Source organism: Chaetodon trifascialis, chromosome 6 (assembly GCF_039877785.1).
Source record: "Chaetodon trifascialis isolate fChaTrf1 chromosome 6, fChaTrf1.hap1, whole genome shotgun sequence".
Classification (NCBI taxonomy): Eukaryota; Metazoa; Chordata; class Actinopteri; order Chaetodontiformes; family Chaetodontidae; genus Chaetodon; species Chaetodon trifascialis.
In genome coordinates this window covers 6,121,804-6,139,189 of record NC_092061.1, presented here as the reverse complement: position 1 = coordinate 6,139,189, position 17,386 = coordinate 6,121,804, and the positions used below count along the sequence as shown (strand labels likewise).

The 17,386-nt window shown below is 41.6% G+C and overlaps 1 protein-coding gene across 1 annotated transcript; it reads left to right on the top strand.

The window, feature by feature from the left end:
• The first annotated feature begins 6,829 nt into the window (after positions 1 to 6,829).
• Positions 6,830 to 17,132, top strand: bco2l (beta-carotene 15, 15-dioxygenase 2, like). The gene is made up of 12 exons (XM_070964834.1): positions 6,830 to 6,863; positions 9,443 to 9,620; positions 10,275 to 10,486; positions 10,949 to 11,064; positions 11,196 to 11,298; positions 11,425 to 11,562; positions 13,165 to 13,325; positions 13,746 to 13,916; positions 14,532 to 14,669; positions 15,381 to 15,563; positions 15,747 to 15,857; positions 16,921 to 17,132. Exons 1-12 carry the CDS (start codon positions 6,830 to 6,832, stop codon positions 17,035 to 17,037), a joined length of 1,662 nt encoding a protein of 553 aa, XP_070820935.1. The 3' UTR covers positions 17,038 to 17,132.
• The last annotated feature ends 254 nt before the right edge of the window (positions 17,133 to 17,386 follow it).

Genomic DNA, 17,386 nt, shown 5'->3' with positions numbered 1-17,386 from the left:
AACTACACCGCAATCTTTCTGACATCTTACAACGTACACAGTTCTGCAGTGGATTCTGCAGTGGCAGGAGTGTGAGGCGTATCATATGACCACATGTATGAACAAATCTGACCCTGTCACTCAACGTTTTCCTCTTCTATGCAGTAAATGTGCTGTCAGTGTAGAAATACGCACTGTTCAAAACACTGACCCAGTGTTTCATGAGGTTGTTATAATGACATGAATGAATGGAAACTGAATATATTATGAGACTTGGAGGACACAGAAACAACTCCTGAGGTATGAAAGTGTCAGAGTGTGCAGGCCTGAGGTGACTCAGCATGCGGGCATTGTAAATCTATAAAAGGCTGCTTGGATAATATTCCATGCATTACACAATAAAGGTTAGCCGTTGCACTGCAGTTAACAGGTAGAGTCAGTGGAGAAGGTGGAATAGACAGTATGTGAACATAAAGTGTTTGCACTCTGTAATGATCTTTAAGGTGTTTTTGATGAGACATGAGCGTGGACAGAATCAGGTCATTAAGGCCGAATGTTGAGGCTGTTACAGCAGCTTTATCTCTAGTCTGTGACCACTTCAAACAAACATTGTGCCATAATACAAAGCATTACAGCGCTGAAAAAAAGCACATTTTCATCAGACTGGCCTTTCTGCTCATGAATCATTTAGTCTCCCAGTTCACCACTAGATGGGACAATTTATCTGTTTAGCAACCAAACCGACTCAAATTCTTTTACAACAGAGAAAAAAAAAAATGCAGTGCTGTGTTTTGTGACTGTTTGCTGCAACTACATCCAAGGTTTGTGAAGTGAGTCATTTAGAAAATCAATCCTCGATCTAACTGGGTTGCAGCATCTGAAAAGGAGGTCAGACAAAACTTTGACGTTGAAAATGATAGTAAGAGACCTTCATACACCGAAGGCGGATACCTCACAACTGATGGCAGCGAATCAACAAAACAGCCTTGTTTTTGAACTTTGTATTCCAAAGTTTGGTGAGAGCAACCCATCTACTGTTCACAGACTGCTAAACAAGCTCAGACACACTCAGCCTGTATGTGTGTGCGTCCAAACGTGCGTGTGTGTGAGCTTCTCCACAGCTGCGACATGCAATTAATTGAAAGCTAATTAAAATTACTCTTCAAATCTGTAAAACATCGTTAAACTTATTGCAGGCCGGTGTCCAGAATAGAAGCCCCCCTCTCCCACTTTCTGATTAAACCTCTTGTATTCATTAATTTGATAGTGGCCAGATGACACGAGATAATGAAACGAGGTGCGAGCTGAATTGATATAACTACACAGAAAAAGAAGATGAAAATAGATTAAGTGAATGATCTCACTTTGTAGCGTTTTTGCAGGAAAACATATTAACTTGACCGGAAATATCACCAACCCTTCATATTGAATTCAAAACCTCTGATCTCCGAAATCTGCTCCTCGCCACTCAGATATGTTTATATGCAGTCAGATGCAGTCTGTCATGTTGTGGGATGAGGCGTGCTAGTTTCGTGGCTGAGCAAAGCAGAACACCTCATTAACTGAACCCCCCCTGGGGGTTTGTAACAGGTACACTTCAGCCTGTTTTTTCTATCAGAGCAGCAGCTGAACCCTGAATGGCACTCTGTCTGAGGTTTATGGTTGGTTTATATCACTTTGGGGCAGTAAACACTGTACTGGCCACTGCCATTCCCAATGTGGAGCAAAGGAGAAAGATTTTGCAATAATGTATAAATATTACTGTGGCAGGTCGGTGCCACCGCCTGCAGTCAGCTGTGTGGTTTTTAACTAATGTGCCTCTTTGTATCCAACAATACCAACACTGGTATTTTTGTGTCTCTGCACAGTGTGGTGGCTCTTTTGGTTTGTAGCAGCAGTGTAATGTTTAGGCTGTTCTGAGCCCACGTACGTCCATGTTGCTAAGCTTTTTGCCTTTAAAAAATACAGCTGTATTTTCCAGGGGCTGCCTTGTTTGCCACAGGCAGTGCGATTTGAGCTGGAGGGCTGAAGTAAATCCAAACATCAGCTGTCTGCTGCTGATTTGCTTTATCATTATCCTTCCTACTGATGTTAACAGAAGGCTGTCCCTGCCTTCGCATTGTGATTGTTGGTGCCTATGTTTATTTCATTTTGTTGTTTGTTTACTGAGGTTTTAATTCAATGCTTCCCAACATTTTTGGCTTAACATCCCTCAGAAACTCCCTGGATGGGAACCACTGATTTAATTAAATCTCCTAAGCACATCATGACCGAACTGGTCTTCCTACAGATCTTGTACGTACTTGCCAGGTTTTCATTTCTTTCATGTTGAGTGGGAGAGAGTAGCAGGGGAATAGTGGGACTGGGTGCAGCCTGTCTCACCACATACAGTGCTATAGAGCTCAGAACTGCTTACTGCTTCAATATGTCATTATTTGATTGGGTGTTTAAGCCTCAATATGGTCATGTGCCAATAGTTTACAAGTGCTTGATGTTGCTGTTTTCACTAAATAATATCTTTTCTGCCTTTTTCTGTGACAAATTAATTATCAATTACCTGTGTTAAGAAGCTTGCCGTTCACTTTCATTGGGCAGCGTGCTACTTTGAATTAGATAATTCAAAGTAGCCGATAATTTCAAATTCACTGCAGTGAATCTGATGCATATATTTAAGATAAAGGTTCTCTTGTTGGCTGTATTGGAGTTTTTTGCACCTTCTTTGAAAATATAGGATGAATTGTGCTCAGTCTTTAAATGTGTGTAATTTGACTTTCTAGACTGGATGGCAACATGTGGCTTAGAGACAGAGCTCAGAGTTTAATTGACCAGCAACTTGAAACATAACTTGAAGTTTCTCTTGTTGGCTGTATTGGAGTTTTTTGCACCTTCTTTGAAAATATAGGATGAATTGTGCTCAGTCTTTAAATGTGTGTAATTTGACTTTCTAGACTGGATGGCAACATGTGGCTTAGAGACAGAGCTCAGAGTTTAATTGACCAGCAACTTGAAACATAACTTGAAGTTAATCCTTGACTTCAAACAAATAGAAGCTTTCTGAGTTCATTGTTTGGCTTTATGCTCTTTTGAGATTAATTATATCTGTATATCTGATGTTGTATTGATACCCTGTGGAAAAAATTTATAGGACTTAACGCCTAACTGATGGAATTTGTATAGTGTGTTATATTATAGTAAATTACAGTAGTATTTCTGTTCTCTGTTTTTCCAGAAACCTCATACACACCAAGTGCAAGCCTGCAGCCTAGTGCAAGAAACCTATGAAGCACCTTCGAGCGTATTCTAACTGAAACACCAGTGATTACAAACTCTGCAACCACAGATATTCATTAGAGATCTCAAACAGTATTAGACCCTGAATTTGGCATTCACTCTCTTACGTTTTTACGCTTAATTATATGTATTGCTGCAGCCTTATGCTGCTTAAATATTAATCCCTCGGCCAAACTTACATTTATAAAACAGATATTAGAGTCCTACATCAGATTTTTGTCTACTTTATGCACTGCCTTGTCCACGTTTGTCATTTTTAGGTTTTGAACACAAAGAAGTGCTGTTTGTTACTTGAGGTTTTAGTGTTCTTTGTCTACATTTGAGTGTTCTCCCTTTGAGTATTCCTTTGCATCAGCACGTCTGCACAAATATCTGCAGAGCTATTCATAGTAATTTAGTTTGGAACCACCACAACTATTTCACATCTGGGAAGCCTGTTTTTCCTATATGCAGGGTTACTTGGGGTCTTGGGAAGCCTGCAGTGTCATGGAACTGGAAAATAGTGCTGTTTCAGAACTGGACACACTGACTGAATATTGCACAGCCAATTAACGCTGAGTGGTCTTTGACTACCGCATTGCATTTGTTTATGTGTATATGCATCTGAACAGCAGTAAGTCTTTTGCAAACGTTCCTTCAACTCAACCTCAATGATACATTTCCAGACGGCACAGGGCTGCAGATGCTGATTGTATCTGGCTCAAAGACATGGACAACAGTTTTGGCATAGATACTCTGCTGCTACATATTGCAATATTTACAGTAATTACTGATATTTTAGGTGATTTGATTCAGCAGAAATGTGTAGGAGGAATGATTGCGACACGCAACTTTAACCTCATAAGACCCGAACTCTTGCATGGCATGCATTTTTAATTTCTCTTAGCTATTTGGGTTTATTGGGACCTGATGAGTGTAAAAACAGTAAATGCAGATGTGTGGAGTAAGCGCTATATATAATCTAAAGATAATTTATACTGGCACAACTGTAAACATTGTGTAACAATAGCAATAAAAACGACCATTACAAGTACAACTGATGTTAATAACAGCATAACAAAGTATAATAATCTTGACTGTATGTACAAAGTATTGATACACACACATATATAAAAATAGGTGCGTGTATAAATACAGAATAAACAAAGCAACAATGACCAACACCATACAATGTCTACTCAAAAGTTAAGTGCGAATTTAAAACAATGCAAATCATTATGTTATGTACAGTTTATGCTGTCACAGTATATTCAGTTCTTACCTGCTGCCATTGTTTCCTCATCTGCTCACTCTCCACTCTCAGCCATGCTGCCTGTTCACCTGACCACACACCTGGGGCTCTATTTTCGACTCCGCCACCGGCGCGGCGCAGGCGCGGCGCAAAGTCAGGTCCGCTGCGCCGATGGGGCGTGGCGCCGCAGACTTTGGTATTTTCGTGAGCTGCGCCGCCGGCGCATCTCCACCTCCTTCTCATCTCAGTCCCACCCAGCGGCGCAACTCGGAAAGAGGGAGGGGAGAAGGCGTGGAGTGGGTTTGACACAGCCGAGTCAAATCTTCACCAATCACAGCAGCTCCTCGCCTCACCTTTAAAAACACCGCTGGCGAGGCGCATGGCAAGTTTCCAGGAGACTGACGTCACTCATGTCTCCTAACTTCCGTTTGTATTACTTTGCACACCCGTTTGTATATACTGTTTATTTTTTCTCAGTATATATACATTGTTTTATATGATGTTCTATATTTTGTGGTATATTTTGTTTTATATATGTATATATACTCAATATAAATATTTTGTTTTTATATTTGCTTTTTATATACTTCTCTCTCTTTTCTTTCTTTTCTAATTTTATTCTAATTCTATTCTTGTAAGGAGCACTGCAACAAAAACAATTTCTCCTCGGGAATAAGCAAAGGATTTCTGATTCTGATTCTGATGTCTAAATATGAGGTCCTTAGATGGTAAATCCTCCTCATCCTCCTCAAAGCAATGATGTACTCCATCTTTGTAGATAACGTTAAGCATTACGATGATTACATTTGTATTTGGAATGAAATGACGTGGGTAATAGCGGACAACGATCATCACTTACGTTTTTTCATGTGTCTGTCTGTCTCTGTCTCTCGAGTGCTCTGAGATAGATGCAGTACATATGCTCTGTAGGATGCCACGGCTGTTTCTGTTGGCACAGCGACTTAACCGATTATTTCTCATCCCTGTTTCACCTGTGTACATTCAGTCAGGTTGAGTGACCATTACGCGCGCCGAACGCGCTTTCGATGTGGTCAGATGAGATACGGATCAAAATATATAAATTTAGGTCTGACTGTATGCGCTGACTCAGATAGTTACATTGAATTGCGGCTGTTGCTAATAATTGATCGCAGTGAAATGCCAGACACTGTGGAAACCTGGCTGTGAGGTATTGGTGACGTGAGCGCACGACTCCGCCGGTTTACGAAAATCCACTTGCGCCGCCGCCGGCGCACAGAGTTCACCCGGTCTGAGGTGGCGAGCTTTCGGCGCACTTTTACGCCGCCGGCGCAGAACGAAATGGTCGAAAATTCCAATGCGCCGGCTCATTATGCCGACACCTCCCCCCTACTGCGCCGCAACGCCCATCCTGGCGCACCTCTGTACGCCTCGGTCTACCAAAATACCAAATGCGCCGCGCGCCTGCCTGCGCCGCTCGAAAATACCACTGCGCCGGTGGCGCAGCCTGCGCCGCGCTGGCGGCGGAGTCGAAAATAGAGCCCCTGGACTCATAGCGATCAGTGCAGTATACAAGACGCTCTGCCACACTCACTCTTGGTCAGACTATCATTGTTTTCATGCAAGACTCTCCAGTTAAAGCTCTTGGACTGATCCGTTGCCGACCCTGCCTGTCTCTGACCACGCCTGTTCTCCTGTTCCCCTGTTCCCCGGTAACTGCCTTAGCCTTTTGTTCCTGCCCACGTGTCTTGCTCTTTGTTCCTGTATATTGTGTGTTTGATTGTTTGCCACACCAGAGACTCCAAGACTTAGTATTCTGCACGTCCCAAGTCTTTGCCTGCCTGTGACTGCTGGATGTTTTATTCCCTGCACAACACCAGAGACTGTACTTGTTGCTGTTAATCTGGTACTACCAATTTAAGATTAAAAAGTTGCTAAAAGTTTTACCTGTGTTGTGGTGGTTCTGCACTTGGGCCCAAAACCCCCTTTGTGACAGTATGCATTTGCATTATATACAGTGTATATAGCATGCAGAACCTATCTTTGACATTGATAATTAATCAATTCATTCATTTTGTTCCAGAATAAATGCAAGAAAAATATATCAAATGCAGTTTTTTAATTGCTTTCCATGTGCAATCTTTACTGATGTATTATGTATAGCAACCTGCATCAAGAAGCCCATGCCTTTCCTGTCACTTAGCACTGGTTTAATGACACAGTCAACACTATACTGGTATGCCTGAGATTGCTGCGTTTACAGGGCAAGGGACCAAAGGTTCAAAGGTTCTTCAGTGCTTATATAAGTCCTCTCTGTTTGTCTGTCTCAGGTCGACAGAACAACCAGCAATGTCCAGGACCCCAGAGCCGCAGATGCACAGCAGTGAGTAGACCTGCACAGCCGAAACAATCCAAGAATGAAGCGAGCCTGAGCCACAGATTCAGTACTTTATTCTGGCAGATTAATTTATGAAATCAAAATAATATCAAAATATGAACATGAAGCAAAAGCAAATGGTTTGTTTGTATTTGGGACAAAAGAATGAAATGAAATTAAATAATGAAGAGATAATAATGGTTGTGAGTTTTAAACCTTTCTCTTGTCATGCTGTTTTGCCATTTAGTTTGTAGATGATAAACTGAATGAAGGTTTCATTTATAATCAGAGGTGCTACTCAGATCTTGTGAAAGTTGCAATGCCACACTGCAGTTACACATTTACAAGTATTATAATCAAATATAGAGAGAGTACCAAAAGTAAAAGTACTCATTATGCAGAATGGCATATTTCATATTTATATCATATATTATAATCATTGATGCATTAATCTGTTCATCATTTCAATTGTGAAGCTGGTAAATCTGGTTTAACTAATTAAATATGTAGTTTATCTGCTGGAATCTCCCTTCTGAAAGGTTTTGTCTCAATCTATAATGTGACATATATATGTTGCATAATGAGACAAAATCTGAAAAGTAACTAGGAAGCACACTTATCAGATAAATGTATTGGAGAAAAAAGTACAATATTTGCCTCTGCACTGTGGAAATATAGAGCAGCAGAAAGAAAGAACACAGTGTTTATAACTAAGAAATCTAAGTCTACCCATTATAGCATAGCTGTGTCTTGATGTAAAGCCTTTAAAATCAGGGATCATGGTTATCCACTGGAAACACCCTTCTGCAGAGTTTCACACACAGCACATGCACACAGAAACATGCAGTTAGATGATGTAATTTAGTCATAATGGCATTTCGTTGCTTTTTGAAATTAGAGCTGCAGGAACAATACGACACGCTGGCATTTTCTATTGTTCCTGCTCCAAGTTCTCCTGTTGAATCAGAGCTGGTGAAAGAATATGCACAATGTCTCATTAACAGCTTTTAGTCACTGTGAGCTGTTAACTAAAAGAAGAAAACTGGCTGACAGGTTCCTGCACACTGAAAGTGAAAAGAACAGAAATCAAAAAGACGTTCAGGAATATGACAGCTAATTCAAGCAAGGTCATTTACTTGTACACCAGCATACTGTTGGTGCTGTGAGGAAAACAATTCATTAAAGCAATAGCTGTTACAAATAAACTACCGTTGCAATTGTGATTATTCCAAAACGCAAGATAAAAAAAGCAATACCTGAAGCTATTATCCACAACAGTTCTGGGCTCGTCAGAGTCGCTCGCTTGTTTTCCAAAGTCTGGATTTTGAATGCAGCAGTAGGAAACCACATGAAATACCCCCTAAAAAATGACGGCACACATTTAGGCATCATTTGCAATGCTGCAGTAATCATAATCAAACCTGACAAAGCCAACGTTGTAAGAGATTGTTAAAGCCTACCGGTTATCTCTATTGCACATTCTCATTTTTATTGTCTGTAGTATTGGTGTCATGGGATTGAGCAAAGTTCTGGCTCTGCTGATTGGTTGCAATAACCATTCACGTAGCCAAAGAAACTCTTATATTGCAACCCAAGCTCAGCATGGTGCTCTGTATTGAACTGCAATGATTTGCTTTAACTCTCATATATATTTTACAATATCCATTATGTGTGTAGATATGAGGTAATTAACAGGAATCGTTTATTGGATAACGAATAAGATGAGAGATAGTGCAGGTGTCATTCACAGTGCATGACCCCAGAGAGGCATCAGCTCATACAAGCAGGAGCTTTAATGTCTCCTACCACAGAGGAGATCTTACCAAGCCATTTTTTAAGCACTTTTATAGCTTGATGGCTAAACACAGCTGCAGAGGTGTTAAGAACCAGAAAAGGATATGTAGAAGGTGTGAAATTGTAACATATTGCTTGTTCATAGCACAACTGTCTCAAAATTAGATTATATGAAGCTGCTAAGGACCTTTCTTGTTAAGGATTGTGTCGGCATTGACAGTGAGAGCCTGCAAAGAGGAATCATTTCCATGGTTTGATCCACTGTGCTAACAAATTGTTTTCTGTAGGATCTTACATCACTATCCTTATTCACACATGTTCAAAGTTCCAAAGCTATAAATGGTTCACAGCACCACACCTAATGTGTGTGCACATCTGTGGTGACGTGTGTGTGTGTGTGTGTGTGTGTGTGTGTGTGTGTGTGTGTGTGTGTGTGTGTGTGTGTGTGTGTGTGTGTGTGTGTGTGTGTGTGTGTGTGTGTGTGTGGGGGTGTGTGGGAGGGTGGGAGGGTGTGTGGGAGGGTGTGTGGGAGAGAGAGAGAGAGAGAGAGAGAGAGAGAGAGAGAGAGAGAGAGAGAGAGAGAGAGAGAGAGAGAGCGACGGAGGTGAGGTGAGGTGTGGTTGTGGAGCCAAGAGTTCAGCTGCTGTTATCATAATTGTATCTTAATATCTTAAAGATTTTGCAATGTGCTGTAATGATAAAGCAGCCTTTCAGTGACCCTCCTCTCCTCTCCTCTCCTCTCCTCTCCTCTCCTCTCCTCTCCTCTCCTCTCCTCTCCTCTCCTCTTTCAGTGACCAGCCGAGAGCGATGTCCGCAGGCCCGCGGGCTGGAGACCCTGGCGCCTCTAGTGAGTACTGTAGAGGAAACCCCTGATCCGATCCCCACCACCATCAAGGGAACTATTCCAGCCTGGATCAATGGGAGCTTTCTGAGGAACGGTCCCGGGAAGTTTGAATTTGGGGAAGACAGGTATTTGTGAACTTGCACAGTGCATAAATGACTTATATTAAATGAGCCTCACTGGGGTGAAAAAAAAGGAAGTACAGCATAGACACTTTTCAGTAATTTATGTTTCAAGAACAGCATTGATACCTGCTATCACTCCCACAATGACTGACAGGTCTTTTGATACAGCAGCCAAACAAATATAACAAGAATCTGTATGACAGCAATAACAGTACACTAACACACCAGGGAACAGCAGAGCAAGAGGCGGAACAATGTGAGTCAGCAGACTGAATTCAAGCTGTATACAGTACGTCTGAGACGGCCTGTGATCTGTACCTGTGTACCTATAACTGTAACAGGATTGTTCAGGATATACAGCTGGGAGATAGTCAGTGAATCATCTGAGGAGGCAACACAGCTATTCAAAACATGTAGTTTAAGCTGTCACATACTGAGCAACAAAAGGGGTTATTTTTCCTTCACACGGGACAAATTCTCAATTTTTGCTCGTCTTGTGGACGCACAAATTAAGGTTTTCTCTGTCAATATTTAACAATGTAATTGATTCCCCAGATGATGAGCGTTTCTCACTGTATCCACCGTCTTACTGTCGCTCTGTCTGCTTTGTCTCACATAAACACCCTGGCGAGAATTTACTTGTCTTTTTTCTCATAGATACACCCACTGGTTTGACGGCATGGCCTTGATGCACCGGTTCCACATCTGTGATGGCAATGTCACCTACAGTAGCCGATTCCTGCGAAGTGACTCATACACCCTCAACTCGGAGAAGAACCGCATCGTGGTGTCAGAGTTCGGGACATTAGCCATGCCTGATCCCTGCAAGAACATCTTTGCACGCTTCTTTTCGCGCTTTCAGATGCCTCGTATGTGTGTCATCTTCACATATTGCATATTCCCATGTGTAATCTGCCTCAGTGCAGCATAATGTAGCACCAGCAGTGCCAAATGCATTATTAAACTATTCAAATCAGCTGGGGATATAGGTAACAAGACAGCTGTGCCAGATTATACAGGCAAATGCACACAAATGGTCAGAGAAACAAATATATACATTTTTGTCTTCTCGTCCTTGGCCGTATGTGTACTGCACATTTTTTTTGGAGCCTAATCAAAGCTGGTGTTACGTTATGTTATGTCTCGTGTGTGTGTGTTTGTGAGTGTGTGTCCTTGTCTGTGAGGGAATGATCAATGTGAAAAAGCTTCTGGAAAAACTAAGGAGGAGCAAAGTGATGGAAAAAGTAGTTTCTGGATGATAACTGTGAGAACGATGAGTTTCACTGATGCTCTTTTTTCAATATGTTCTTGACATCTATGTGCGTGAGCAGAGGCCACAGATAACGCCGGCGTGAACTTTGTCAAGTACAAGGGAGACTATTATGTGAGCACGGAAACAAACTACATGAGGCGAGTAGATCCACAGAGTCTGGAGACGAAGGAGAAGGTGAGTCAGTTTAATAAAGTCTCTTTTGAATGCTAATGCTGATGAATGGTCAAAGGGTAAAGACGAGGAAGATGAGTGATTGTTGATAATGGCAATGAGGACAACAAAGATGATGCTGCTGTCTATTTAAGGTGGACTGGAGTCAATACATCGCTGTCAACTCAGCGTCAGCTCACCCACACTATGACCGTGAGGGGGCCACGTACAACATGGGCAACTCTTATGGCAGAAGCGGTAACCTTCCTTCACCTTTTCCCCTGTTTGCTTCCCACCTGTCTACGTCTGTATTTATGTAAATATCCTTATGCGATCCATCCTAACAAGCACTGCACAGCATCATTTGTTTTTGGGCCCGCTCAGGTTTCTTCTACAACATCATCCGTGTGCCCCCCCCTGATGAGAAGGCAGGAACGGACTCTGCAAACCTGAGTGGGGCTGAAGTGATCTGCTCCATCCCTGCAGCTGAGGCCAGGAAGCCCTCCTATTTTCACAGCTTTGGTGAGATGCACGCCACAGTTTAACAAACAGGCTCCAGCTTCTTTAAGTAGTCTGCATGCTGGATGTATAGCGACGTGGAATTAATTGAATTCTAAGAGAGATTTTGTCTTTTGCCTGCACTGACAGGGCGAGTCTCACTGAAAGAGAGCACTGCGTTTTTTTCTCTCGCTCTTATTAATTACTAATTTGAATTCTAGTCTCACCCTGCTTCTTTTTGTAAATCACAGCTCCTTTGTCTTTCTGTTTCAGCTTTCACTGTCTCTGTGTGTAGAACTCGCACACAAAAGTACACACTTTCTCACACTATGTGTAAAAATATTAAATATGTTAAAAAGGCACACATCAACTTTTTACTTTTTTCTTCTCTGGTTTAAAAAAAACAGTCTAATAGTGTTTGATGTGTTTTTTTGTTTGTAAATCAGGTTTTACTGTTACATGCCTGTACATGACTGAGACATTTATGTCAAGAACATTATAGCAAATGCTTATACGGTTAGATTTAGTGGAATATGGTCTGCTGTTAGAGGGAGCTCTTAAAAAATTAGTTATCCCAGCGGAGTCCTTGCTCCTGCTGGGAGGACTAATGCCCCTAATAAACAAATACATGAATATCAGATCTCAATAAAGTCAACAATATCAAAGGCTTTGCACATAATGTGGAGGTTGGGGTGGATTAATGAGCTGTGACAGTGCTGGCTTTAAAGTATCAGCAGAGTGAAAGTGAGAAAGTTTATAATGGCCACCTGTATGAATATGATTGGATGTCTCTGGTCAGCTGATAGCTGAGCGGTTGATGAAGAAGCCATTGATAGTGATGCATTTAGCTGATGCCAATCAGCTAATGCGAGCTCGACTGATCTAAGACAATGTTGTTCCATTTGGTTTTTGTACTGCATCGGTTCCCTGATTATATCTCAGGCTATATTTCTGGCAGACCACCCGTGCTCTGTCAGACTGTCCGGCACCAAGAAATCTCACAAGTGATGGAACATTGTACGGTTTTACAAGGCACCGCATAATTACTTGTGTCAGTACAGTTGCAGTAGATGAGGGGGGGTGTATACAGCCCCTATGTCACGTGTTTGTCTGCTACCACAATATTTTTGTCTCATGTATCAGGAAAGGTTGGTGCAGCAAGATTTACTTTGCAAGCTGACTGGCCAAAAGTGGGGCAGCAGTGGATGTGGCCTCCTGCAAAAAAGCAGATGACTTCAGAAAAATGGGCCTACGGCATCGTTTTTGCAAACCCTCCATTACTTGTCCAGTCAAACAACACGGGGCCACTTAGAAACTAATTTCCATTTTTGCATGCAGACATTAGCATTTTTCATATTTCATATTTGATTCAAATCCAAATCAACACTGTTGACAGGTCACATGGACTTGCACTAATTAGCTATACACCATTTTATGCGTGCTTATGGAAATATTTCTGAGACATATCACTGGGGCATTGCAAGAAATTATGAACTCTGTCAGGAAACTAGAATAAAAATGTATTATCCCACAATGACAAAGCATGAGCTTGAAGGCATGATTTATGATATATAATTAAATAAGCTGCGTCAATCATGATATCTATATTTCCCCCTGCATGTGCAGTCATGTCGGAGAACTACATTGTGTTCGTTGAGCAGCCGATCAAGCTGGACCTGCTGAAGTTCATGCTGTACAGGATCCAGGGAAAGAGCTTCCATAAAATCATGGCCTGGGAACCTCAGAATGACACCATCTTCCACTTGGTCAACAGGCACACCGGCAAGGTGGGTTAAATTAGTTTACTGCACAGCAGCACTCACTTCATACAAAGTGTGAAGGAGGAAACACACACCCGTTTGCTGAATAGTCGGAACGAAAAAGGAAAACTGCAAGCTAATCTCTTCACGCATGGTGGAGCTTTTTCCTTATTTATTTTGATGAAGTCACACTCTGATGGTGTAGCCTTTTCTCATACATTGTTACTCTCAATTTTCTCATCTCATTACACAGCATACCCATTAAGCATATAATATCACACTTTCATAATGTGAAGGTACAGCGCAATAACAGCAGTGCCAGCGAGGGAGCTTGTCCTCAAATGTTAAAAGCAGCACAGAAACTCCTTCCTGTTTGTCTAAAAGCTTCATAAGCCTGTGTTATTTTGTGAATATTTACCTGATTGGTTGCTGTGACCGGTGTGCCAGCTGAGCGACGTGAAGTACAGAGCAGCACCCATGTTCACGCTGCATCAGATCAATGCGTTTGAAGACAACGGGTTCCTGGTCATGGACATGTGCTGCGGGGACGAAGGTGACGTCATTGGAGACTTCACACTGGAGAACCTCCGCAGAAGCTCTGGAGAGGAAATGGACAAGGTAAATGCATACAGTTTGCAAACACACTTAAATGCCTGACATAGCAACGTTTTATGAATTTACCACCAGCAGCATTCTGGTGGTTCTGTTTCCACCATTTTCCAGTTTTGCATTCTTCACATTACTATCAATCCATCCACCCAGTTCTCACTTTCTTTAAACAATGTCGACAAAGTATGACAATGAAACACTGGCTCTAGAGAGTCTTTATTCACCAAGGTCCTCTCAGCTCTCTCTCTCTTAGGAAAGTCTATCTCTTACGCAGAGATAGCTGAATTGTATCTGATATTCTCTGATTATTAAGGGAATTATCTTATAATTTTTTTTGATATTCTGTTATTCCTTTTCTCTAGCCTCTCATAAATAAGTCAGTTTTCAAGTCAAAAAGCTTTTGAAATCTCTGCTATTTCAGCTGCCTTGATGCGTGTGTCTTTGATGAAAACATAATTATCTTAAAATAATATAGAAAGGCCTCCAAACAATATTGCTGCAATGCAAGAAGACACTTTTGTGTCAGTATTTTCTGTCGGTTTGGGTCTGATTGTTCCTGAGGTACCTTTCAGTCAAAGGAGCCACACTCACAGTTTTTCATGTCTGTCTGATTTCTTTTGGCAGTTTTACAACGCGATGTGCAGAAACCTCCCAAGGAGGTACGTTTTACCCTTGACTGTGGACGAGCAAACGCCTTTGGACCAAAACCTTGTGACGCTGCAAAACTATAAAGCCACAGCCACGAAGACAAAACCAGGAGAGGTAGGATTAATCTGAGTGTTATTCTGTATACAAAGCATTTCACTGTGTATTACGCTCGAGCTGGTTTTACTGGAATCAAGTAAAGAATGAGACCTATAGTCACAATGAATACAGCCAGTTCACTCCCCCACACTCGGCGCAATTATCCAGCATGATGGGAGGTACTTTCTCCAAGATAGTAATTTCATGACTTACAGCAGTTAAAAGTGATATCAAAATGAGAGTCCACCATGCGGCTGTACAGTTGCCATTTACAGCTGCCACACACACACCCACTGTTCAGCATTTTCTTACGGCAGAATAAGGCTGAAATGTTTAAAGAAACGGGGATGTTTTAGTTGTCATGACTACCTGAGTGACACTATCCTGAGTTTTAGTTCTCGGTGAGAGTGGTGTAATAATGTGCTGCTGGCGACCACATTCACCGAAGACAAATGGAAAAATATGGCTTTGTAAATGCAGCTGAAGGTACATATATTTTTAAAGTTAAATTAAAAGAAATTGATTTATTCTTAGCTAAAGTTTGAAATGAATGGATCTTGTGCAGGTATCCATTTACCTGTTTTAGAGAATAATGCACTATTGATTGTAGCTCTCACAGCATAACAGTGTACAGTAAATCAGGGCTGTTGGTGTGCATTAACCGGGCACATTTTTTCAGCTAGCTCTTAAAAGCTGCACTGATTCTGACTTTCTCCCGCGGCCCTCCAGGTTTACATGACCCACGAGGAGCTTCACGACGACGAGCTGCTGAAGTACGGTGGCCTTGAGTTCCCTCAGATCAACTACGACGAGTACAATGGCAGACCTTACCGCTACTTCTACTCCTGTGGCTTTGGACACGTCTTCGGTGACTCCCTGCTCAAGATGGATGTCCACACCAAGGAGCTTAAGGTCTCTATCAATCAATCAAAGACTACATAGGGAGACCTCATGGTTAACTGGGCCCAGAATTATCACATCAAAGTTATTTGTACTGCTGTTTCTCTATCACTGAGGGCAGCGGGCTGGGAGGTAGTTTTATAACATGAAACAGCTCCGAGTAAAGGGGATGTTTATGTAATCTTCCCTGGCTAGGTGTGGCGTTATCCCGGCTTGTACCCGTCTGAGCCTGTCTTTGTTGCTTCGCCCAAAGCCACTGAGGAAGATGACGGAGTGGTCCTGTCAGTCATCATCACACCCAGAGAAGTAAGTTAACAGCTACAGGAAAAAAAAAAAAAAAACAAGATAGAAGAACAGCAAGAGACATTGTTAACTTCACCAGTGACAGCACTACTTTGATTGATACTGACATTACAACCCTGATTCCAAAAAACTGGAAAGCTGTGTAGAACATAAATAAAAGCAGAGTGTGATCATTTGCAAATCCTGTCTGACATAAACTCAAGTGGAAGCAGTACAAAGACAATATATTTGATGTTTGATCTCATCAGCTTCATAGATTTTCTGTAAATATCTGCTTATTATGAATTTGATGCCAGCAACACGTTTCAAACAAGTTGGGACAGGAGCAGCTAAAGACTGGGAAAGTTCTGGAATGCTCCAAAAACACCTGTCTGGAACATTTTCACCGGTAAACAGGTTTTTGGTATCAGGTGATAGCATCATGATTGGATATGAAAGGAGCATTGTGGAAAGGCTCAGTCGCTCACAAGTGAGGATGGAGGGAGGTTCACCACTTTGATTGTCTGAAGGAGATTACTACATAGACTCAGCAAAGCCATAGTTGGTAAAGAGGGTTACAAGTGATTGCCTCCTGTTTGTATTTATGTTTTACAGAGTCTCAACTTTGTGGAATCAAGGTTGAAGATTGTAATATTGTAATGTGACACTGTAGAAATATAATGAAAAAAGTATGACAGTCAGTCATAAATACCTACATATACAACATAACATAGCAGAGCACAGCATAGCATAACATAGCATAACATATCATAGCATAGCATAGCATAGCATAGCATAAGATAACATGACATAGCATAGCATAACATTTCATAGCATAGCATAGCATAGCATAGCATAAGATAACATGACATAGCATAGCATAACATTTCATAGCATAGCATAGCATAACATAGCATAACATATCATAGCATAGCATAGCATAACATAGCATAAGATAACATGACATAGCATAGCATAACATTTCATAGGAAAGCATAACATAACATGACATGGCATAGCATAGCATAGCATAGCATAGCATAGCATAGCATAGCATAGCATAAATCTCCTCTGTTTCTGTTTCCAGGACCGAAGTAGTTTCCTACTTGTTCTGGATGCCAAGACCTTCACCGAGCTGGGCAGAGCTGAGGCCCCTGTCAATATCCCAAGCGGAATCCACGGCGTGTTTAACAAGATGGGCTAGCTGTGCCAGTGTTTGCAGCTCTGTGGCAAACTGCTGAAATTGAACCAGCAACCAGCTACTTCATCCACAGAAGATAGTATCTCTGTTGATGTCATTGCCTGTAAAACTCCTGAGCTGTAAAAGAAAGAAGAAAAGAAATAAGAGCTGGGAAAAAACTGCAGACTCATGCTATTTGTGTGTGCCCCTTTGATAGGAATAGGTGCATGTCCTCACTGTGTGCTACCATTACAGTCAGAAAGATGGCAATCTTGTGGAGACTAACAAGACAGAAAGCCCAGCGTGGTATCAGCTCACTGATAGAGTTTGTACTCTGTGTCTTCTTATGTACTCTTGTAAGATTATGTTTGAA

Excerpts from the sequence above, each read along its gene's own strand:
- bco2l (XM_070964834.1), top strand. The coding sequence starts at position 6,830 with ATGTCCAGGACCCCAGAGCCGCAGATGCACAGCA. Across the intron at positions 9,621-10,274 it reads TTTGAATTTGGGGAAGACAG|ATACACCCACTGGTTTGACG; the intron begins GTATTTGTGAAC and ends TTTTTCTCATAG. Across the intron at positions 13,917-14,531 it reads CTGGAGAGGAAATGGACAAG|TTTTACAACGCGATGTGCAG; the intron begins GTAAATGCATAC and ends TTCTTTTGGCAG.